This window comes from Convolutriloba macropyga, chromosome 4, assembly GCF_964194025.1.
Source record: "Convolutriloba macropyga chromosome 4, txConMacr16.3, whole genome shotgun sequence".
Taxonomy (NCBI): domain Eukaryota; kingdom Metazoa; phylum Xenacoelomorpha; order Acoela; family Convolutidae; genus Convolutriloba; species Convolutriloba macropyga.
Genome location: NC_134471.1, coordinates 32,508,012 through 32,533,401, shown reverse-complemented (window position 1 = coordinate 32,533,401; position 25,390 = coordinate 32,508,012). Strand labels below are relative to the sequence as shown.

The 25,390-nt window shown below is 34.7% G+C and overlaps 1 protein-coding gene across 1 annotated transcript in view; it reads left to right on the top strand.

Annotated features, from left to right (window-relative positions):
- The window catches only part of LOC142338395 (uncharacterized), a 239,615-nt gene extending 215,189 nt beyond the window's left edge, over positions 1-24,426 (top strand). Inside the window, exons 21-24 of the mRNA XM_075388151.1 lie at positions 18,911-19,159; positions 20,530-20,667; positions 23,815-23,934; positions 24,209-24,426. Of these exons, the coding sequence (XP_075244266.1) occupies positions 18,911-19,159; positions 20,530-20,667; positions 23,815-23,934; positions 24,209-24,285 (584 nt within the window). The 3' untranslated portion in view covers positions 24,286-24,426. The remainder of the gene's footprint in view (positions 1-18,910; positions 19,160-20,529; positions 20,668-23,814; positions 23,935-24,208) is intronic.
- The last annotated feature ends 964 nt before the right edge of the window (positions 24,427-25,390 follow it).

The window sequence follows — 25,390 nt, the reverse complement described above, 5'->3', positions numbered from 1 at the left end:
AATAAAGTAATCTGATCCCGAAGCACACAATTTTAATGCACGTGAGATGCTCTTGTTTTCAAAACCAAAGAACATCAAAAAGCGAAATTGAATTATGCGAAAATAACTCGATACCATTATCATATTATTCATTGCTCTCAAACGAAGTTTGTGGCGTAATTTTAGCGCTGCTGGTCAATTTAAGCATTTTTTCGTACTGATTGTTTGATCGTATTTTTGTCTGATCGTATTTTTGCCGGGTGGCCCTTTTAGTTTTGTTCCTCAAAAATGGGACGAACATGTTAAGCCCGGAAGACATTAGGTCGCTTAGCAGTTGTCACTAATCTCTAAGTAAGCAATTCACGGAAACTGATGTCAAAAATTCGTGATGCGGTTCTTCAAGGTCCCGGAAAACTTCTGATAACCATGTAGGAAATAAGCTGATTCTTCATGATGCGGTTCTTCGAGGTAGAGAAATTTTCTGATATCTAGGAAAGGCGCTGAATCTTCAAAAACTTCAGTGCATGAACATTATACAGTAGTGAGCTAAACTGCGCTGAAATTTGCTTTTAAGAAACGCAATGAAGTGCGCTGAACTTTCAAAAAGTTTATTTGATCTTCTAACTTTTTCTGCGTTGACTGTGTTTGAAATCCCGCTTTTGCGGTGTCTTGCCCAGTGCAACGTTTCCCGGTAAAAATGGCAATTTCCCGGTAAATTTCTCGATAAATTTCCTTAATTTTCCGGCGGGAGAATACCAGAAAACCTACCAGGAATAACATTTAATGGTAACTTACGGTAATTTCTCGACATCGTAACCGGGAATACCAGGAACTTTGTCAGGAAAGCACCAGGAAATTCGATATCATAGCAATCTGTGCTTTATCCTGTCAATACTGGTAATTTCCTGACCGGAATGTGGCATTTTTAGCGGGAAATACAAGGAATGGCAATTTTCCCGGTTTTTCCGCCACGATTTACCGGGAATCGTCGCACTGGTTAGCCATCACTTAATCCAGATTGCTATTGTCTCCTGACACTTCCTAATATCTCCCAAACAATGTTTGTAACCATTATTATAGTTCTTTGGTCTTTCTTAATACGATTTTTTGCTTCGCTGATCTTTCTTTTGACCCTTTCGACTTTTCGTCCTCCAAAAAAGGTGAGGAATCAACCTTTTAATTTCACAAGTTTTTGCCTTCTTTAAATTTCAAAATTTTTAGTCATGTTCCTGATTTATCAATCTTTATAAGCCAATGCAACTTTTAAGGCTTACAATTGGGTTAATGGATAACCACTGCAGACAATGAAATGGTTCTCAAGAGTTTTTTATCATAAAAATTAGCAACAATTCGTTAAAGTTTGCTATTATTTTTAAATTTTCTGTAATTTTAGTCATTTTCTCAATGACTACAATTTCTCAAAAAATTATCCATCGTTATGGGCCAATAAAATTTTCATAGGTCTTGCACATAGGTTACAAGACAGATTCCAGATGTTGTGAAAGCAAGAAATTTTCTTTAAATTTTCGCATTTTCAATTTTTTTTATTTGTCCATGTCATATTTCTTGATTTTCGCTATTTTTTTGGCCAATAATGCTCCTTCAAGTTTTGTGCTTGACTTAATGGTTCAAAATTATTTTTTGACTCCAAATTTTTTCTTCGGGGTAAAAGCGTCTAGCGTTTTAGCCACGATTCTTTTTGTTTAGTTTGTTTCATATTTGTTTCAAATTTTTTGAGATTGTTTTTATTTTGGCTGGCTTTGTTCGGCTGATCTGCTCTTCATGGATTTGATTTGTCTGAATTGGATTGGATTTCAGGATTTGCTCTACCATTTTTTGGTAAAATGTTTTCATATCATATTCCATGAGATTGCGCTTTCAAAACCGAACTAAAGGGGTAAAACTCAACGCGCATCAAATTTCATAAGAGAAACATAGTTAGTTTTATTAGTTCCTCAAGTTCTGAGATTGTTGCAGGTGGTGAGAACGCCTCAATTTATTGCTGAATTGTCATTTTTAAGAGTTTTGCGCTTAAAATACTACATTTTTTTGTTTCTTTGTCATATTTGAGTTGTCTTGTTTGATCAATCTTAAACACACGTTTGTCAAACTTGATAAAATGCTTTTGCAAGACATAATTACTCTTTATGATCTTTTTGTGAGCGATTTATTCTGGTACTGCAAACATAAACACGAAAAAAAGATACTAGTTTTTGCAATTTTTTTCATGTTAGTTCTACATTTTTGTCATTGTTTGAGTGAGTTTTTCCAGTCCCATTTGACAGGTCACCTCATCTACGATTTAATAATAGGTTATGGGTAGTTTTTATTTGAAATGAAATAGTTTTCAACTTTTATTTGTCATCCAATTTTTATTTGGTAAAACTTTTGCAACTTTTTTTAAAATCTTTTTTTTTTGGAGTTTATCCAGCCTCAGGAACACTATAGTTTTTGATAATAAGTTACTGCATAGTTTCTTGTGAAAATCAATTGGTTTTCAACAAACTATTATTACGATTTTTTTGCGTTTTTGTGATAAAATTTGGTTTATTTCTTCAATATCTGAAGATTGTTATCATGTTAGTCTATTGATCTTTATGGGCCTGTGACACTTTTATAGTCTTGCAATGGAATTAAAGGTTTTAAATTCTGACGACAAAAAATGGTTCTGAAGATAATATAATAAAGAGTAATACAGTTGCTACAGACTGCGTTTCACAGAAACCTAAAAGACCAAATCTGAGCTGTTTGGAGTTGATGGCGTCGGCTAATGGCATATTTACCCGTTATGTTACTCGCAACAATTTCTTTTTGCAATTGTTTTGTTAATTTTTTTGAAATGATTTTTTCATATTCGATTATTAAGATTTTATCGATTTTTACTCTTCGGGTACAGTAGTTCCTGATTGTACATTCTTCGCGAGATTCATAGTACACACATTTTTTAATTGATTTTTTGGAATTGATTTGATTGAATTGGATTGGAGTTCAGGATTTGCTCTGCCATTTGCTTGGTAAAAGGTTTTCATAACATTTTCCATGAGGAGATAGGAATGAACAGGTAAAACTCCGGGCTTTCAAAATGGAATAAACGGGTAAAACTCAGCGTGCGTCAGATTTCATAAGACAAACATTGTTAGTTTTATCAGTCCTTCAAGTGCTGAGATTGGTGCAACTGGTAAGAACGCCGTAATTTTTTGTTAAATTGTCAAATTAGGAAAATCGAGCTTCAAATACTCCAACTTTTTATTGGTTCTTTTTCATATTTGAGTTGTCTTGTTTGATCAATCTTAAACACACGTTTGTCAAACTTGAAAAAATGCTTTTGCAAGGCATAATTATTCTTTATGATCTTTTTGTGAGCCATTTGTTCTGGTCCTGCAAACATAAAAACGAAAAAATATACTAGTTTTTGTAATTTATTCAAGTTAGTTCTACTTTTTTGTCAATTTTTGAGTTTTTGCATTCCCAATTGACAGGTCACCTTATCCAGGGTTTGATAATAGGTTAATGGGTAGTTTTTATTTGGAATGAAACGGTTTTCAACTTGTAATTGTCATAAATTTTTATTTGGTAAAACTTTGGCGTTTTTTTTATTTTTTTTTTTATTTTTGGAATTTATCCAACCTCAGGAGCCAGCCAAAACCTCTGGGGTTTGATAATAGGTTACTGCATAGTTTCTTGTTAAAATCAATTGGTTTTCAACAAACTTTTATTACAATTTTATTGCGTCTTTTGAGATAAAATTTTATTTATTTTTTCTGAAATTTAATATCATATTATCTGAAATTTAATATCATGTTAGTCTATTGATCTTTATGGGCCTGGGACACTTTACTTTTATAGTCTTGAATTGGAGTTATAGGTTATAGATTCTGATGGCAATAAAATGGTTCTGAAGATATAATAATAAAGAGTAATACAGTTGCTACAGACTGCGTTTCACAGAAACTTAAAAACCCAAAACTGAGCTGTTCCGAGTTGTTAGCGTCAGCTAATAGCATATTTACTCGTTATATTAACCGTAACAGTTATTTTTTTGCAATTGTTTTGTTAACTTTTTTGAAACGTTTTTTTTTTCATTTTCAATGATTAAGAATTTAAATTTCTTGTAATTTTATTTACTTTTCGGGTACAGTAGTTCTTCAGTGTACATTGTTCGCGAGATTCATTGGAACACATTTTAATATTTCCTTTTTTTTCAATGAGATTGAGTTTTTAAAACGTAATAAACGGGTAAAACTCAGCGGGCATCAAATTTCATAAGCCAAACAATGTTAGTTTTATTAGTCCTTCAAGTGCTGAGATTGGTGCTGCTGGTTAGACGCCCTAATTGATTGTTAAATTGTCAATTTAGGAGTTTTGGGCTTAAAATACTCCAACTTTTTATTGGTTCTTTGTCAAATTTGAGTTGTTTTGTTTGATGAATCCTAAACGCACGTTTGTCAAACAATTGATGAAAAAGTTTTTGCCAAACATAATTACTCTTTGTGACCTTTTTGTGAGCTGTTTATTCTGGTACTGCAAACATGAACACCAAAAAATATACTCGTTTTTGCAATTTTGTTCAAGTTAATTAATAGCCGCCCTCATCTTCTCAGCCGGCTATTATAGCGCTCCTATTTTTTTTTTACTTCGTCGAAAAAAAAAAATGTTTCGCTTTACCTCATTTTGCCGCCTTTTCAACATTTTGCGTGAAATCTTTTTGACTTCTCTAGGCTAGTTTCTCTCTTCTCTCATTCTGCTAAAAGTGATTTTGAACATCAGTTGCTCAGCAAAGCAATTCAAAATGAACAGAGTCAGTAGAAAAAATTGAAGTCAGAAATAGAAACGGGATAAACCCATAAAGCCCAATTTTAGATGCCCGCTATTTGAACGTCGTTTTTATAAGTATTAGTTACCATCTCTAATGCCTATTGTTATTGATAGTAGCCCTTGTAGCCTCTCTCTAAGAAACAGAAGTATAATCAACTACGAAATGGCATCAAAATAAATCGGACTTAAAAAAACGTTTTTGTACAAAAATCTTTTTTTTTCAATATCTTCTGTTATTTCAATCCCAATCATGCTTATTGGAATCAACGGCGGCTATTTTCCGGCAATCTGCCGGGTATGTTTGTACTTTTTTATCATTTTTTTTTATTTTTTCCAGTCCCAGTTGACGGGTCACCTTTTCTAGGGTTTGATAATTTGTTAATGGTTAGTTTTTATTTGAAAAGAAACTGTTTCAGCTTGTAATTGTCCTAATTTTTTTATTTAGTACCACTTGTCAATTTTTTTAAATTTTTTTTTAATTTTGGAATTTATCCAGCCTCAGGAGCCAGCCAAAACCTCTGGGGTTTGATAATTTGTTGCTGCATAGTTTCTTGTTAAAATCAAATGGTTTTCAACAAAATTTTGGATACGATTTTTTGCGTTTTTTGAGATAAGATTTGATTTATTTTTCTCAATATCTGAAAATTATTATCATTTTAGTCCATTGATCTTTATGGGCCTGTGACACCTATATAGTCTTGGAATGTAATTACAGGTTTTAGATTCTGATGATAGTACAATGGTTCTGAAGATATTATAATAAAGAGTAATATAGTTGCTACAGACTGCGTTTCACAGAAACTTAAAAGCCCAAAACTGAGCTGATTCGAGTTGTTAGCGTCGGCTAAAAGCATATTTCCTCGTTATATTACTTGTAACAACTATTTTTTTGCAATTGTTTTGTTAAACTTTTTGAAATGTTTTTTTTTTCATTTTCAATGATGAAGATTTTATCGATATTTACTCTTCGGGTACAGTAGTTCTTCATTGTACAACTTCGCGAGATTCATGGGAACACAATTTTTTTATTGAATTCTTAGATTTGATTTGACTGAATTAGATTAGATTTCAGGATTTGCCCTGCCATTTTTTGGTAAGATGTTTTCATAATTTTTTTCATGAGATTGAGCTTTTAAAACGGAATAAAAGGGTAGAACTCAGCAGGCATCAAATTTCATAATACAAACATTGTTATTTTATTAGTCTTTCAAGCGCTAAAATTGGTGCAGCTGGTGAGAACGCCATAATTTATTGTTAAAATGTCAATTTAGGAGTTCTGAGCCTAAAATACTCCAAATTTTATTGGTTATTCGTCATATTTGAGTTGTTTTGTTTGATCAATCCTAAACACACGTTTGTCAAACTTGATAAAAAAGCTTTTGTCAAACATAATTACTCTTTAATGATCTTTTTTTGAGTTATTTATTCTGGTACTGCAAACATAAACGCCAAAAAATGTACTCGTTTTTGCAATTTTGTTCATGTTTATTGTACTTTTTTTATCATTTTTTTGAGTTTCTCCAGTCCCAGTTGCCAGGTAACTTTATCTAGGTTTTGAAAATAGGTTAATAGGTAGTTTTTGATTGAATTGAAGCAGTTTTCAACTTCTAATTGTCACAAATTTTTTAATTGGTAAAACCTTGGTCACTTTTTTCAAAATATTTTGTTTTTATTTTTGGAGTTTATCCGGCCTCAGGAGCCAGCGAAAACCACTAGGGTTTGATAATAGCTTAATGCATAATTTCTTGTGAAAATCAAATGGTTTTCAACAAACTATTATTACGAATTCTTGCCTTTTTGGTAAAGTTTGATTTATTTTTTCATTATCTGAAATTTAAAATCATGTTAGTCTATTGATCTTTATGGGCCTGTGACACTTTTATAGTCTTGAAAAGTAGTTACAGGTTTTATATTCTGACGACATTAAAATGGTTCTGAAGATATTATAATAAAAATAATACAGTTGCTACAGACTTCGTTTCACAGAAATTTAAAAGTGTAAAACTGAGCTGTTTGGGGTTGATGGCGTCGGCTAATAGCATATTTACTCGTTATATTACTCGTAACGATTATAATTTTGCAATTGTTTTGTTAATTTTTTAAATTTTTTTTTATTTTTGATGATTAAGAGGTTATCGATATTTAAGGGCCAAATAAATATTTGTTTAAATCTTGCAGTTGAGTAACTAGAGAAGTAAGGAGAAAAAAGCGGTTGTGAAAAAATTATAATGAGGAAGTTTAGAAACTTTGAAAATATTTAGCAGTTTTCGATTTTATAGTATTTTAATTTCTGGCTTTACTGGCCAATAAACACCCTTCAAGGATGTGCGTGGGGGAATAGTTGCTTTTTAATGAATTGATGTCGCTTTTCGGAATAATAATAATTTTTTCGAGAGATTTATAAGTTTTTCTGTTTAGTTTGTTTATTTTAATTTCAATGAACTTCAGAGACTTCTCGTCTTATTGGCTGACATTGTTCGATTGACCTACTGGTTAACTACAGTATTTCTAAGTTTAGCATTCAAATCTGTGGATTGTATTTCAGGACCTCTCGGGCTTTTGTTTTTTAATTCGCTTTATTTTATCACGTTTTTCGTTTTAAAGAAGTCACCATTTTCAGGGCTTGATTTATGACTTACCTGTTTCAATCTAAAGGATTTAGAGTTCTTTTGTGCATTGAATTTGGCAATGTGGGTAATACAGTCAAATTCAGAAGAGCAAAATCAATAGAAACGGTATACACCAATAAAGCTCGGTGGTTAAGCCGTTGATCAATAGATCACCAAAATTCATTAGTGTTTGCTACCTGAATTAGGTCTTCAGCTTATTAGTTTTCATTTAAGAAGTTGAATTAAGCATAGGTTTATAATCTAACTGAAACTGCGCGCCAATTTAGACGACTTCTTCGCGTCGAAAAAAAAAACAGAAAACGCCTATTTGCCCGCTATGTTAGGTTTTGCTATTGTTTCGTTTGAAACGTACTGAGGAGCAACATTGATCTCTTGGTTACCGTAGCAAGATCATACATGAAAATTTATCACATCCTGTTTGAAAACTTACAAAATTTTACAGTCTTGCCGTTAAAGCCTTGGTAGCAAAAATTAGATAGACAATTTTTAAACCAAATCTAACGGATCCTTGCTCGAATCTTAAATATGTTATCAGCCGACGTCATCAACCCCAAACAGCTTAGATTAGCGCTTTTAATTTTCTGTGAAAAAAAGTCTGTAGCAATTACCTTCCAATTTGAACTTTTGTCTTCGAAACCGATATATACATGGAGAGCCTCGAAGTCATAAAGTTCGCTTAGAGGCTTTCCTCACTCCGTTCAACTCCCCCACATGCTTCGTCTGACATTTTTGACTTTTGTCCTCAATAACGGGATAAATAAATACAGCCCCGGGGGTATTAAGTTCTCTTTGAGACCTTCGCGCGTACTAGGTTCTCAGTATGCGATTCCACGAAAGTTTCGGAGACTTAAAATTATTGTGAAAAGGGCGTTTCTTAGAGTTTGATCCCCAACACACCCCCCTCCACCTCCCCGCCGTTCCACACAGGAAACTGTCTCTCACTTTGTTGTGTGAAGGGCGATTCTTAGAGTTTGACCCCCCAAATCCACACCGACAAATCGGTCCCCAACACTGAACGTTATCCCATCCGTAACCCAGTGAGCTCGATCCCCCCGCTCACCCCTCGCCCAAATTGTTCGCCGTGTTTTCTTTTGACTTTTTGTCCTGAAGAGCAGTTATAGGAGGGCAAGAAAATGGGGGATACCTATGTTTGAAATATAGGTATAGCCTATATTAGTCAGCTTTTTATAGCCGCCCTCATCTTCTCAGCCGGCTATTATAGCGCTCCTATTTTGTTACAATTCAAAGAATTTGAATTGTATTGGGGTGCTATCTTTTTTTTAAGATCTGTTCACACAATTTCATGATTTTTCAATTCAAATTGGAGTAGTGATTTTGGTCACGCCGGAACAGGAAGTGGAGCAAAGAAGCGAGTGGTTTTGCGGCGAGAATTTTTTGGCGCTAATTTTGAAGTAGAGTGAGAAAACGGTGTTTGAACCAAAAATCGCTTTCTCGCTGGTGGTTTTTTTTGTTCACATGCGTCCCAAATTTCAACAAAAATTCCCAGATTTTTTACCAAGTCACTGTGTCTTTCCCATTGTACACAAATTATCAAAAAATTAAATACACATTAACAAAAACTACCCAAGTTAATCCCAACTTAATTCAAACAAATTTTTCACATTCTCGCCCAGTTTCACCCAATTTTTCATTAATTTGAGCAAGTTTGCCAAAAAAAATTCAGTTATACAAATTTTCAAAAAAAATGTCGACGTTTTTCACACTTTTCTCCTATCATAACCAAATTCTTCCCAATGATAATTAAATTTCAGAAAACTACTCAAACTTCATCCAATAGTACTAGGAAATTGTCCAAATTTCAACCAATTTTACCCAAAAACTTCCCAATTACTAAACAACTTTCACCATATTAATCATATTTCATCTAATAATTTTACCTCAAATTTCGATAATTTTGAACAAGGCTTGCAAAAAGTACCCAGCAGTTTGCGCAATTTTTCTCAAATGTTCAATTTTGCACAAGTATTGATTTATATTTAGCCAAACTTTTGCAAAAAAATACCAATGTTTTACCACAATTTTTAATTGTTCTCAAACGAAATTTGTAGCAATTATATTAGTCCTGTCGGTCTTTTTTATGCGATTTTTTGCTTGAACGATTTTTCGTCTGACGCATTTGACTTTTCGTCCTCAAAAACGGGCTAAACAGATAGCGCCCAGCGGGCATTAAGTGCTCTTTTTTCAGCTCTGTTTCAGCTCAAATTGTTTCGGAGTCTTATTTTTCTGGTGTGAAAGGCGGTTCTTAGAGGTTGAAGACACCTCATTGTTGACCCTTACCCACTTTTTCCCCCATCCCCTTCACCGCACTTTGGCCCCCAACTGTTGCCCCCCCCCATCAACCTCCCCAAAAGCACACCCCCCGGCCACCATCAACCCCCCGAAGCCCCCTTCTCGCTAGTGGCTTTTTTTTGTTCACATGCGGCAGTTTCACTTTGGATTTTTCAGTTTTTTCGGTTTTTTTGGATAGGATTTTTTTCTAAATTGTTTCCCCTATACATTCATTTTTCATTCTAAGTCTAGTTTTTTGTTTGAAGTAAATTTCAATTTCTCGCTAGTGTTTTTTTGTTCACATGCGGTATTTTGACATTGATTTTCTGTTTTTTTTAAACTTTTTTACATGATTCTTTTAGAAATGGTTTGCCCAATTCAATTGTAGTCCGTTTTAGGTCTAGTTTTTCGTTTAGTCAATGGATATTCTTTGAATTGTACGTCAGGATTTGTTCTGCTATATGTTTTTTTACTTCGTCGAACAAAAAATGTTTCGCTTTACCTCATAATGCAGCTTTTTCAACATTTTGCGTGAAGTCTTTTTGACTTCTCTAGGCTAGTTTCTCCCTTTTTTTCTCTCTTCTCTCATTCTGCTAAAAGTGATTTTGAACATCTGTTGCTCAGCAAAGCAATTCAAAATGAACAGAGTCACTATAAAAAACTGAAGTCAGAAATAGAAACGGGATAAACCCATAAAGCCCAATTTAATAAGCCCGCTATTTGAACGTCGTTTCTATAAGTCTTAGTTACCATCTCTGCAAAAAGTACCCAGCTGTTTTCGCAATTTTTCTCAAATGTTCAATTTTGCACAAGTATTGATTTATGTTTAACCAAACTTGTGCAAAAATTACTAAAATCTTACCACATTTTTTAATTGTTCTCAAATGAATTTGTAGCAATTATATTAGTCCTGTCGGTATTTTTTATGCGATTTTTTGCTTGAAAGATTTTTCGTCTGACGCATTTGACTTTTCGTCCTCACAAACGGACAAAACAGATAGCGCCCAGCGGGAACTAAGTGCTCTTTTTTCAGCTCAAACTGTTTTGGAGACTTATGTTTTTGGTGTGAAAGGCGGTTCTTAGAGGTTGAAGACACCTCATTGTTGACCCTTACCCACTTTTGACCCCCCACCGCACTGTTGCCCCCAACTGTTGCCCCCCATCAACCTCCCCAAAAACACACCCCCCCCCCGCCACCATCAACCTCCCGAAGCCCCCTTCTCGCTAGTGGTTTTTTTTTCTTCACATGCGGCAATTTCACTTTGGAGTTTTCAGTTTTTTCGGTTTTTTTGGATAGGATTTTTTTCTAAATTGTTTCCCCTATACATTCATTTTTCATTCTAGGTCTAGTTTTTTGTTTGAAGTAAATTTCAATTTCTCGCTAGTGTTTTTTTTGTTCACATCCGGTATTTTGACATTGATTTTCTGTTTTTTTTTAAAACTTTTTTACATGATTCTTTTAGAAATGGTTTGCCCAATTCACTTGTAGTCCGTTTTAGGTCTAGTTTTTCGTTTAGTCAATGAATATTCTTTGAATTGTACGTCAGGACTTGTTCTGCTATATGTTTTTTTACTTCGTCGAACAAAAAATGCTTCGCTTTACCTCATAATGCAGCTTTTTCAACATTTTGCGTGAAGTCTTTTTGACTCCTCTAGGCTAGTTTTTCTGTTTTTTTCTCTCTTCTCTCATTCTGCTAAAAGTGATTTTGAACATCAGTTGCTCAGCAAAGCAATTCAAAATGAACAGAGTTACTATAAAAAACTGAAGTCAGAAATAGAAACGGGATAAACCCATAAAGCCCAATTTAATAAGCCCGCTATTTGAACGTCGTTTCTATAAGTCTTAGTTACCATCTCTGCAAAAAGTACCCAGCTGTTTTCGCAATTTTTCTCAAATGTTCAATTTTGCACAAGTATTGATTTATGTTTAACCAAACTTTTGCAAAAATTACCAAAATCTTACCACATTTTTTAATTGTTCTCAAATGAATTTTTAGCAATTATATTAGTCCTGTCGGTCTTTTTTATGCGATTTTTTGCTTGAACGATTTTTCATCTGACGCATTTGACTTTTCGTCCTCACAAACGGACAAAACAGATAGCGCCCAGCGGGAACTAAGTGCTCTTTCTTCAGCTCAAACTGTTTTGGAGACTTATGTTTATGGTGTGAAAGGCGGTTCTTAGAGGTTGAAGACACCTCATTGTTGACCCTTACCCACTTTTGACCCCCCCACCGCACTGTTGCCCCCAACTGTTGCCCCCCATCAACCTCCACAAAAGCACCCCCTTCCACCCCCCGCCTTCATCAAACCCCCGAAGCCCCCACCTCCCCCCGCCCCCCCCCCCCCCATGGCTACTGACGAACAACCGATCGCTAAATACAAGCAATTTTATACTAATTTTCACAATTTTTTCAAGCTTTTGGAAAGTTTTTGTTTTTTAGTTCGTTCCGTCAAAGGAGTGTCAAAGAGCCTCCTCTAGGGTTTATTGTTTTAGGATCCTGTATTGTTTCTAGTGGTAGTGGTATGGTTTCAACATTTTAACATCACAATTTTAAGCTATTTTTTGGCAAAACGTGCCAATTTTTTCTATTTTTGGACTTATATTTTTCATTATTCACGTCTTTGTAGACTCAAGGGTGAAAAAACGTCCTTAAGTGTTCAATAATAAGTTACTGGAAAAGGTTTTGTGACCATGGATTAGTTTTCAACTACAATCATAAGTTTTAGCAGTTTTTTTGTGCAACCTGCAATTTTTTTGCATTCATTGAAATTTCTTGTCAATTTTCATGTTCCTCAAGCCTCGAGAGCCACAAAATCTCCTCTATGGTTTGATGACAGGTTACTGCATAGCTTCTAGATGTAATCGATTGTTTTTCAAGATTTTATTATCACCAATTTTTAAAATGTTTGCAATTTTTTCAAGATTTTTGAATCTTTCTGAATTTATCACTTTTCGGGCAACAAAGTCCTAGGGACCTCCTCCAAGGTTTGATGATAAGCTGTCACATAGTTTCTAAAGTCAATCGAATGGTTATCAATTTTTTATTGACTTCAATTTTAGCAATTTTTTGATAAATTATAATTTTGATAAAAAATTTTCTGAAAATTATTATCATGTTCCAAGTTTTTGAATCTTTATGAACCAGTGAAACTATTTAAAACTATTTAAGTAGGGATACTGGATAGTCTCTTGAGACAATGAAATGGTTTTGATTATTTTAATATTTTGAATTTTAGCTAGATTTTGTTAAATTGTTAAATTTTGTTAAAGATTTTGTTAAATTTTGCGGTTGTTTCAAAATTTTTGAATAATTTTGTCCTCTTCTGAGTTTAACGATCATTACTGACCCACGAAATTTTTCAAGTCTTGCAGATGGGTTACTTGACATAACTCCAGAGACAAAAAAATAGTTTTTAACATATTCACTGCGAATCCTGGAAGTTTTCCTTTTAAGTTTTTCAATATTTTGCAAAATTTTAAAGTATCAGTTTTTTATTTGATTTGTTTACTAACAAGGCCAGAAAACTAAAATTTGCAAGGTCAAGTCAAGCTATTGCTATCCTCACTAAACTGTGGCTGGCTATTGACGATGTTAACCAGTCGTTTGAGAGCAATTAGCCCGACGTTAGTCGGTTATGTTCTTAAATTTTATCCGATTTCTTCCAAAATTTTGCCACGATTCTACCACAATTTATACACATTTTTTACCCATTTTTTAATCACTTAATCACTTCAAAAGCTTTTTTTCGAAAACTTTCCTTTTTTCCTGATAAGTCAATTATTCCATTTTAAAAACATTTTTGAAAAAAAATACACAATTGGTAACCAATTTTACCCTGCTTTTTCTAAAATATAATCAAATCTTACACATCTGGACAAAAAAATAAATAAACTTTATCCAAATTTCAACTTAATTTATTGAGGTTTATTTTTAAAAAAAACACCACCTTTATATCCAATTTATTGTTTGGATATAAACGTTGCCAAACAAATTTTGTTAAAAACAGCTCTTTCACCCAATTTTATCAATCCCCCAATTTTTACTTTTGTTTTATGAGAGTTCATATTAACATCCTATCAGAACGCTTCTAAAATTAGTTCAGAGTTTACCCAGTTCTACACAACTTTTTATCAAAACTTAGACAAATTTCCAGAATTCTTAAACAAATTTATGAAAAAGTACCAAAATCTTAACACATAGCAAAGTTTTGCTTAAAAACTATTGAACTTTCACTAATTTTTCGCACTTCAGTTCATGCAATTTCTCTTCTTGATTTTAACGGCGACAGTTCATGGCTGACACTATCAATTGTAAAATTCACTTCAGGAATTCATCCATATAAATAATGTGCTTTTTGATCTAACTGAGCGGTTCAATTTTTGGGTGAATTACAGTGTACAGAACATTCGCCACTGGTTCAAGTACACTTGTCACACTCATCTGATTTCATTGTGGCAAATGAATAGATGCAATCAAAGTACTGGTCACGCCAAATATTCGACCTGTTTTCTTATCGTAGTTGCTTCGAGGGAAGTTACCTCATGTGTTCAAATTAGTTGAAAACAAAATTTCTAAGTTGTCAGTACAAATTCTTTATCTAATTAAACTAGTAGCTACTAAAATTGTACCAAATACGTCATAATAAGGTCAAAAGTTTATCATATTGCAGTAGAAATTACATCATAAAATTGACATAGTTAACTGTAATTAGCCGATCGCATCTTCTTAGCGGGTTAAAGAGCTTCTGTGATCAAATTATAACCCTTACTTTTGAACAGATATCTATTTAGAATTTTAAAAAGTGTTCAAAGTTCCGATATTGAAAATCTATCCAAAATGTCATAAATGCGGCAAAACTACGTCTTCTGGATTTTTTTGTTCTTGTGCAGGAACAGAAGTTACTATTTTGTACCACTCCAATTTCCATCTATTTGATAGGTAATTAATAGTGCCTCTCAAACGGCTAATAATTCAACGCTCTCCTTCTTTTATTCACCTTTACCTTTTGATCACGTTTTTCGTTTTACATAAGTCACAATTTTCACCTTTGACTTCTGACTTACCTCACTAACTATTTCAACTGAATGGATTCTAAATTCTTTCGCCCATTGATTAGTCACAATGTAGTGTATAGGGCCAATGCCAAAGGAGCTAAATCAAAATAAACGGGATAAGCATATAAAGCCCGGTCATTAAGTCATAGCGCAATTGGTTACCAAAGTTCATTAGAGCGATGTCTAGCTGATATTAGTATTAACTTTAATAACCTTCAATTTTGAAGTTGAAGTAAGTGTAGGTAAGAAATCTTACTGAAACTTTACACTAATTAGAGCAATTTTTAAAACTAAGAAAAAACGTATGTCATTTCCAATCTCTTCAAGTTTTTTTTCTGGTTCAATCCAAATGTGTGTCAAGCGGCGGCTATGTTTTATAGCTGGACCAATGCGTTTCTGTAGACTTGTTCAATTTATATTCACTAGACGGAAAATTTTAATTTCAAATTGCATATTGAATTTTTTAAACTAAAGGACCGCTTTATTTTTCCTGTCCGACTAAAGGTTTCTCTATTGAAGCTTAATAAAACAGTCCACAATAATTGAAAAGCAAATAGTGCAAAATGTTTATTTTTGGTTTTAGCATATTTTCTCAATACCTAACTGCTGCGTTATGTTGACAACCAACAAGCTAATTCTACCTGTTCAGGTGTTTTTGCTCATCTAAAAACGGCATTGAATCATTAAAAATTAATCTGTGCAACTAAACGAAAATCTCAATTCTTCTCCTCGAGTTCAGTGTTGAGTTAGCAATAGGAAAACGGACAAAAGCATGTGTCCGACGGATAGCAGACTCCCCGTTGTTAACGCCAAGACAGTTTTTTCTAATTGTCGTCGCTATCGAGGAAATAACAGAAGTCTTTGTACCTTGCAAAAAAAAGTAGCCTTTCGCGAAAATTGCGTATAGAACGCCATTTAAGAAATCTCTAACAACGCGGAACTAAGCAAATCAGGCCGTGTTCAGTTCTATGATTATGAGTTCTCCTAAAAACCATTTTGTGCTAATCCGCTTGGCAGCTATTAGGAGGAAAGGGAAGTAAAACTTTTCGGGTTTGTTTCTGACGAGGGTAAAGTGGAGCAGAAATAGAGTCGTCAACAAAATTGTGATGTGTGAGAAACTGGGTTAACAACTAAGGGCACTATTGCTTTTCGCCACTCGTTTCTCGCCGCTGTTTCTATATGTAGATAAAATTTTTTGTTTTAGGCATAATTCAAAGGTCACTTTTAAGTTTTTTAAAGAGTTTTAGTATTTTGACGCTCAAATCATTTATTTATTAATTGCTCTCAAACGAAGGTTGTAGCAATTATAATAGTCCTGTTGGTCTTTTTTTTATGCGATTTTTCGCTTGACCGATTTTTCGTCTGACGCTTTTGACTTTTCGTCCTCAAAAACGGGATAAACAGGTAGCGCCCAGCGGGCATTAAGTGCTCTTAGAGCCTTTCAGCTCTGTTTCAGCTCAAACTGTTTTGGAGACTTATACTTATACTTATGGTGTGAAGGGCGGTTCTGAGAGGTTGAGAAACCCCCCCCCATTGACCCCCAACCCAGTGTTGCCCCCATCAGCCCCCAGTGCACCCCCCCCCCCCCCCGTGGCTAGCTACTGACGAAGCCAACCGCTCGCCGGTCGTTTGAGAGCAATTCGTCCGACGTTAGTCGGTTATGTTTAGTAGCTTACTGTGATTTACAGGATGCTATTTAAGCTTGCGATATATTTTTAATATGGCTATAGATAAAAATAAATATTCAGTAAAAAGTATTAAGTATTGTTCTGTACTGCAGCTCAGTATAAAGCTGCAATTTATCCATTTGATGATAAGTGTAGAACAAATTCCAATCGTAAGTTAAGTGCTCTAAGAAATTTAAAAAATTAATTTAGTAAGTCCTCAAATCACAGCGAAAAAGCGAAAAACTTATGAATAAATGAATTGTGCTTTAGAATTTGTTAAAATACGTGACAAAAGTTAAAATTTTCTATGAGTTACGGCCAATAATAAAGAAATCAATGATAGTGATCATCCTACAAAATACGTATTTTGGTCTATTTTTATCTCTCTAGTCTTGTGTAGATGCAAGGAGCTAATGCGGAAAAATCCATCCATTGTAGAAAAGAAACCGAAAAATCCATCGATTGGATGGACCATAGGGATGGTCCGTAAAAAACCATTATGGGATAAAATGGTCCTTTAAAAGCAGAAAAAATTATCCATTGGATGGAACTATTGGAAGGTCCCTAAAGCACTATTATGGACTAAAATGATATATAAAATGTGAAAAAATCCATCCAGTGGTTGGACCATAGGGATGGTCTGTAAAAAAAATCTTTATGGACTAAAATGGTCCTTTAAATGCAGAAAAATCCATCCATTGAATTGAACTACTGGAAGGTCCCTAAAGCACTATTATGGACTAAAATGATATATACAATGAGAAAAAATCCATCCATTGGATGGACCATAGGGATGGTCCGTAAAAAACCATTATGGACTAAAATGGTCCTTTAAATGCAGAAAAAATTATCCATTGGATGGAACTACTGGAAGGTCCCTAAACCACTATTATGGACTAAAATGATATATAAAATGAGAAAAAATCCATCCATTGGATGGACCATAGGGACGGTCCGTAAAACTCCCTAAATGGTCATTAAATGCAGAGAACGCCATACATTTTATGGACTGAAGGGATTGTCCGCAAAACACTATTATGGACTAAAATGATATATAAAATTAGAAAAAATCCATCCATTGAATTGAACTACTGGAAGGTCCCCAAAGCACTATTATAGACTAAAATGATATATAAAATGTGAAAAATCCATCCATTGGTTGGACCATAGGGATGGCCTGTAAAAAAACTTTATGGACTAAAATGGTCCTTTAAATGCAGAAAAATCCATCCATTGAATTGAACTACTGGAAGGTCCCTAAACCACTATTATGGACTAAAATGATATATAAAATTAGAAAAAATCCATCCATTGGATGGACCATAAGGACGGTCCGTAAAAAAAAACTATGGACTAAAATGGTCCTTTGAATGCAGAAAAATCCATCCATTGAATGGAACTACTGGAAGGTCCCTAAACCACTATTATGGACTAAAATGATATATAAAATTAGAAAAAATCCATCCATTGGATAGACCATAAGGACGGTCCGTAAAAAAAACTATGGACTAAAATGGTCCTTTGAATGCAGAAAAATCCATCCATTGAATTGAACTACTGGAAGGTCCCTAAACCACTATTATGGACTAAAATGATATTTAAAATTAGAAAAAATCCATCCATTGGATGGACCATAAGGACGGTCCGTAAAAAAACTATGGACTAAAATGGTCCTTTGAATGCAGAAAAATTCATCCATTGAATGGAACTACTGGAAGGTCCCTAAACCACTATTATGGACTAAAATGATATATACAATGAGAAAAAATCCGTCCATTGGATGGACCATAGGGATGGTCCGTAAAAAACCATTATGGACTAAAATGGTCCTTTAAATGCAGAAAAAATTATCCATTGGATGGAACTACTGGAAGGTCCCTAAACCACTATTATGGACTAAAATGATATATAAAATGAGAAAAAATCCATCCATTGGATGGACCATAGGGACGGTCCGTAAAAATCCCTAAATGGTCATTAAATGCAGAGAACGCCATACATTTTATGGACTGAAGGGATGGTCCGCAAAACACTATTATGGACTAAAATGGTCCATAAAATGTGAAACGGACCTTGGATGGTCTGTAAAGCAACCATTATGGACTATAATGGTAGTAAATTCCGTAAGAACCATAATTTTGGGTAAAACCATTATAAGTAGGGGGACACTATGTATTAAGATAGCAGAAACTGGGTCACCACCCCCCCCCCCCCCCCCCCCCCCCCCCGGCAGCTCCGCTCATCTATATACTACTATTATAATAGCCCAAAAACCACATGGGTGGACCGTCACTAGCGTATGAAAAGACCGTTGGTTGACCAGAATAAGGGTATAAAAAAATGCAGGTCGACCTTTGAACAGATTTTGTATAACTAGTAGAGTGCTCGACCGTGTGACGAAGGCAAGTAATTTACCTCCACCTCGACTTTATTGGTCTTATCATATGGTCGAACCCAAGGCTGCCATTCTAGAGACGACGTTGAGAGCCAAGGCAAAAGAGTCTTCGTCATCATCTTCAACTACTTCCTCTTCATCTTCATCTAAAGTTAGTAGTGGTGGTGCAGCTGCAGTGAACGTAGTAGCAGAGAAGAGAAGTAGCAAACAGGCAGATACAGAGAACACTAAACCAACCACACTTTCAACCTCAACAACTACGGGTCCTCCAGAGTATCACTCCAGCTCAGCTGAACCATCCCCAAAGACCCAAAATCAAAAAACAGGCAAGACTTAACTACCACTCTTATGCATTTTTTGAGCTCTTTTGTATGGATCGACTGGAACTGACCGCAGTTTTTTTCCGATATCCTATCTTTTCTAATTTGCAAAATTAATTGAAATACGCGGAGGTTGGTGGCAGAGCAAATCAGCGCTGAATCAGTCTAGAGACATTCTGTTTTTTTTAGGATTTGCCTATATTCTGTTCAGGTCACAGTTTACAATGGCCAGTGGGTTTTTAGGGAAATTTACTCCATAAAAAATATTATGTTCAGCTGAACTCCCTCCAACAAGGTTTGCTTTACATGCGATTGAACTTCGGCGAGGGTACTTGTAACAATTAATTTGCGTAGATTAAGTCGTAACCACTAAGCTAAATCGGCTTTGTGTTAATTGTCTACAAATTAGCTTAATTATAAATAATGTGTATACTGCTACACAATTACCAGTAAAAAGCTACAAAACAATGGCGTTATTCTGCTCAGACTTCATTTTGGAGTATGAGTAATTTTCAGACAATGGAGGACAATACAGGATAAGTTTAGCCTGGACGAACTCTACGCCTTTAATATAATTATAATGATTAAAAACTGCCCATAAAGAAATTTAAAATTTTCTGGAGATGCATGGTTTCCGAACTGAATTAAGCTTTTACTCTTGAAATGTGCTGGTTCAGCGCTGAAAAGCTCTGAGACTCAAGTCCGGATATGGAACAGAACAAAGCGTAATTTGTTGCCATTTTTTGACAACTTTTTCGACAAAAACTGGCCAATGCCTCACATTTGAACGCTACCGGATTCGAGGTGTCATTGCTAAAAATCGCTTAAAAATGTGAGATTTGCGGTGAATTTGAGTAAAAAGTCTAAGAATTGCGCTCAATGCGATGAATGCGGTGAAACAAACTTTTAAACCGTAAATTTGTTTTCACAGCTTAAGCGGTGAAACAAAATTTTTCACCACTACCAAAATGCGGTAAAAAAAAATCCAGTGATTTTGGTGAAAAAAAATTACCGCTAAAAACCGCAAATCTTACAAAAAATTCACCGCATTACACGCTAAAAGATGCGGGCGCCCCTTGCGGTGAAAAACTTTTTTCCACCGCTATTCACCGCTAATCGTACATTATTTTTTGACCAAACCTCAACCCGGGTACCTTTCAGAAAATGGACGATTAATTTCAAACAGTCTGACGATGAACTCGTGACTAACATTGTCAACTAATAGCAATTTTGCGGAATGAGTGCCTTAGGTAGTCAGGATTATTCCCAAAATTAAACATTTTGATGTTAAGTGCGCAGAAATGAGCTCCTATTTGGGGGCCTTTTTTGCCTCTGGGGCGGAGAAAAAAAAATGACGTAGTTTTTTTTCTTTTTAGAAGCTGTGGCGTCACATTTGTCCACCAAAACGAACTCAACAAAAGTGCCATCTGTTAAAAGCAGCGCACGATCCTCAAAGTCTCTGCCAACAAGAACGTCAACACCTGTGTCTGTTTATTCCGACAAACCCAACAATGGTAGGAAGATAGCTCAAACACAAATAATCTTAAGTCTATAACCTTGGATCTTTTCCGTTACAGCTCCCATCATCCGTTATCCCTCTTCCATTTTGGAACTCTTGCAACCACATGTTTAATCATTACGTGGTAATATAGAACGTGAGCTTGGTGGGTGCAAATAACGTGCACGTAGTAAAGCTGGGTTGGTAGGTAAAGGGTGGAGCGGGTTGCTATAAACAGAAAATCCTTCATTTGTCATATTGTCTAGCTCTATGTTATGAAAGGTGCTCATGAACATGGGAATGAATACATTCGTTGTTAAATTTATAGTTGAATCCAAGCTAAGATGATAAAACCTAAGTTAAAATCTCCTAAGTTAAAATCATCATAGCTGCGAAGCTGTAACCTGAGCAGAGCTATATTGCGGTAAAATTGGAGGAGTGATTTTGGTCACAACGAAATTGGAGCATGAAGTGAGTGCTTTTGCGGCGTAAAATTTCTACACTCTAATTTTTATGTAGAGTGAGAAAAAACGGTGTTTGAACAAAAAATCTCTTTCTCGATAGTGGTTTTTTTGTTCACATGTGACAATTTCACTTTGATTTTTAATAGCCACCCTCATCTTCTCAGCCGGCTATTATAGCAATCCTAATTTTTTTTACAATTCAAAGAATTTGAATTGTATTGGGGCCCTGTCTTTTTACGAATCGAAGAGGAGTATTGGAGAAGCCCTTTTTTAATCAATTTTTTGGAGTGATTTTTGAAGCGGGAATTGAAACGCGTGAAAAAGTTTGGAGTGATTTTGGCGCTGATTAAAAGTGAAAACTGAGCGAAAAGAGAGCGAGAAATACCGCTGTTTTTGAGATACCGCTGTTTTTGAGAGAGCGAGAAATTGATGTGTGAAAAAATTTTTTCTAAGCGAGCGAATTTTTTTCTTGTTCACGTGCAGCTTTTAAAAGCAGTTTTTTGCAACTTTTTACGGTTATGAGGTTTGATTATGATACTGTATCAGTCTTAGCTTTGGTTTGATAGGAATTGAAGGTTTCAATTTGAGTTTAGTGCTAATTTGGATGTTTTTGATCGGTTTTGCTAACTTTTATGCAAAATTAATGATTTTTTGCCTGTTTTTTTTTTGTTTCAATGCTTTAAGTGGGACTTGAATAGGCCTTTTTAGGGAATATTCAGTTCCCAATTGACTAAAGTTTTCTTGGTAAAAATCATTTTTCTCTCAGGAAAATTGACAAAAAAAATTGAGAAAATTTAAAGTTTTTTCTTATTTTTTTGCAGTTTTCTTTAATGTTAGACAAGTGTCTTAGCCTATTATCAATTGTCCATTGTTCTGCAAGTTTTTCATTGCTCAAAAGAGCTTTTTCGGCTTTATATTTCATTGTACTAATAAAAAAATTGAAAAAAGTCATTTAAATTTTCTAGTTTTAATTTGTTCAATTTGTTGTTGAGTGACGTTTCTATTTTTACTTATTTTTTCATGGCATCTGTGGATGTTCAGGGTTTGCAGTAGTTGTTTTAGTTGTTTATTCATAAGTATTGGTAATTTTCTTCTTCAAGTCGTTTCCGGAATTCTTCCGGCTGTTTTTTTTTTTAGATCTGTTCACACATTTTCATGATTTTTGAAGCCAAAATGGAGTAGTGATTTTGGTCACACCGAAACGGGAAGTGGAGCGAAAAAGCGAGTGGTTTTGGTGCCTGAAATTTTTTCGGTAGAAATTTAAAGTAGACTGAGAGAACGGTGTTTGAACAAAAATTCGCTAACTCGCTAGTGGTTTTTTGTTAACATGCGGCAATTTAAATTTGATTTTTACTGTTTTTTCGATTTTTTCGAATTTGAATTGTACTTCAGGACTTGTCTTGCTATGTTTTGTTCTTGCTTCGTCGAACAAAAATTGTTTCGCTTTACCTCATTTTGCCGCTTTTTCAACATTTTGTATGAAATCTTTTTGACTTCTCTAAGCTAGTTTTTTCTTCTCTCATTCTGCTAAAAGTGATTGTGAACATCAGTTGCTCAAAAAAGCAATTCAAAATGAACAGAGTCTTATAAAAAATTGAAGTCAAAATTAGAAACGGGATAAACCAAAAAAGCCCAAATTTAGAAGCCCGCTATTTGAACGTCGTTCCTATAAGTCTGAGTTACCGTCTCTAATGCTTATTGGTATTGATAGTAGACCTTGTAGCCTCTCTCTGAGAAACAGAAGTATGTTCAACTACGAAATGCCATCAAAATAAATCGGGCTTAAAAATGTTCTTTTACTGAAATCTTTTTTTTTTCTTTATCTTCTATTCTTTTGATCCCAATCATGCTTATTGGAATCAGCGGCGGCTATTTTTCGGCAATTTGCCGGGTCTGTTTACTATTTTTTATTAGATTTTTTGGATCGGTTTTCATTCTAAATGGTTTTCACAATCCATTCATAGTTCATTCTAGGCCTCGTTTATTGTTTGAACCAAATTCCTCTTTCTCGCTAGTAGTATTTTGATCACATGCGGCATTTTGATTTTAATTTTTTTGTTTTTAATCTTTTTGACCTGATTATTTGGAAACTGTTTTCCAATTTCACGCATTTTCCGTTCTAGGCCTAGTTTTTCTTTAGTCAAAAAAATTCTTGGAAATGTACGCCAGGACCTGTCCTGCTATGTTATTTTTGTTTCGTAGTCTGACGTTCTTTTTCGTTTTACATTTTTTGACGCAGGAATGCTGAAAAAGTTGCATTTTCTGAATTATTTGTTCCTCTCACTATCGACATTCGGGCGCGTGACGTCCTTTCTCACTCTCTTTAGCCAGTGTTTTTTGCGTGATTAGGTTCTGATCATAAGTGACTTACCTCACTCAATAAAATGACTTCTGCACTTTAAAACTTAAGTTTAAATTGAGTTAGCATAAAGTCAAAAGAACTCGTATTTTTATTAAAGGTCCCTAACAGAAAGGCTTCTGCGGGATGAATTTAAACAGCCTTCATTAATTTATCGTGGAATGTTTTCTCATCGCATTTTGAGCGGCGTCATTTTTTTTCAATTTAGTTCTGTATCTGTTTTCATCTCAATTATACGGCACGCAAGCCTATTCTTTCGCTGCTATTCCGGCAATTTGCCGGCTATGTTTCAATAATCGTTTGAGAATTATTTAGTAGGGAAACAATGCATAATCTCTAGATTCAGTTGGTGATTCTCTGAATGGCTCTTCTCAAGGCTCAAAACATTCCTCGACAACGGTTGGCACCGGAAATTCCAATTCAAAAGCCAGTGAAGACACAAAATTTTCAAAGAGCAAAGGTATGATGAACTCCCAGGGAAACAAAACAATAAAATCGATGAGAACTTAATTTTATTTTACATCAAGCAAGATTAAAATTGGTTCTCGACTAGGGTTGCTATGACCCAGTTCTTTTCCATTAGTTCTAGCCCCAAAAATTATAGTCCCCATAACTGGTATATTCACCACGCGAGACGGTAATGGGGTGTTTATACGTTTATACGTTAAAAATATCTTTTTGAGGGGGGGGGTAGAACAGAAAATTACAAGTAAAAAAATTTGTCTTTTTTTCAGAGTCATCATTGCGCAAATCTCTACGATCTCTCTCACAGAAAGTGCGCAAAAGGATACCAAAGGGCAATAAAGAATGAAAAATACCCTGATTGAGACGAGACTCTGAGATTTCTATTATGATTATTTATTTCTGAATAAGTTAAGTACGATATCGTTCATATATTTGTTTCAAATATTGCTTTAATAATTCGTCATTGTTAAAGTTAAATGGGATAATTAAACAATGCCAGAAAACATCTCAGATTTAATTTTTACTGGCCAAAAATGACGAGGAGCCAAGCAAGATTATATCCCGGCAGCGACACATTTGACTAAATTATATGTGAAACAAGTGGCTAATATTTTCAAGCAATTACTGAATTACAAATGATCAGGTGAAAAGTGTGGCAAATTATCCTGAGCAAAATATTATAATTTTATTTAATTGTCTGTAATTTTTAGCTCAGACAGAAAACAACCTAAAAAACGATCCCTAATTATAAAAATCTTACAAACTCGATCAGTCATGCTATATTCGTATTCAGAACTTTCACAAGATAAAAATTAACCAATAGAATGCCAGAAACTACTTGAAGAGTGATGCAATAAAAACCTTTGACTATCCTTACGTAAACCATAAGATAAAAATTGAAAAAACCAAAAAGCTTTAGCTTGAAAGACTATTGAAAATGATATAAAATTTCCAGAATTTCATTAATTTTTACTGCTTGGGGGAATCGGCACCTGCGAGAATTGTAGGGATTAGGGGAGTGTTAATGAAGGAGGTAGGTGTTCGAGGCTGGGTAGGTGTGAGTTTTAGTTAAGAAGAGTTGGCGACAGGGGGGGGGTATTTTGGGAGAGAGTGGAGTAAGTAGATGAGGGATATGATTAACCACACAAGGAGGAAGGAGGGACTTTTATGCAATCAAAATTCCTCAAAATTACATGGCGACCTTGAATATTACTTACAGTTTCTAGTAGCAATTATATTAGTCGTTTGGTCTTCTTAAGCAATTTTTTGCTTAACTGGATTTTTGTCAGACCATTTGCCATTTGTCTGTTCGCCCTCAAAGCGGGATAAACAGGTAACGCTCCGAGGGCATTAATAGCCCAAGCAGCTCCCTGAGAGCCTCACGCCCTATTAGTCTCTGGGCATGCGAATCACCTAATTGTTTTGAGGATACAATTTCAAAGTGTGAAGGA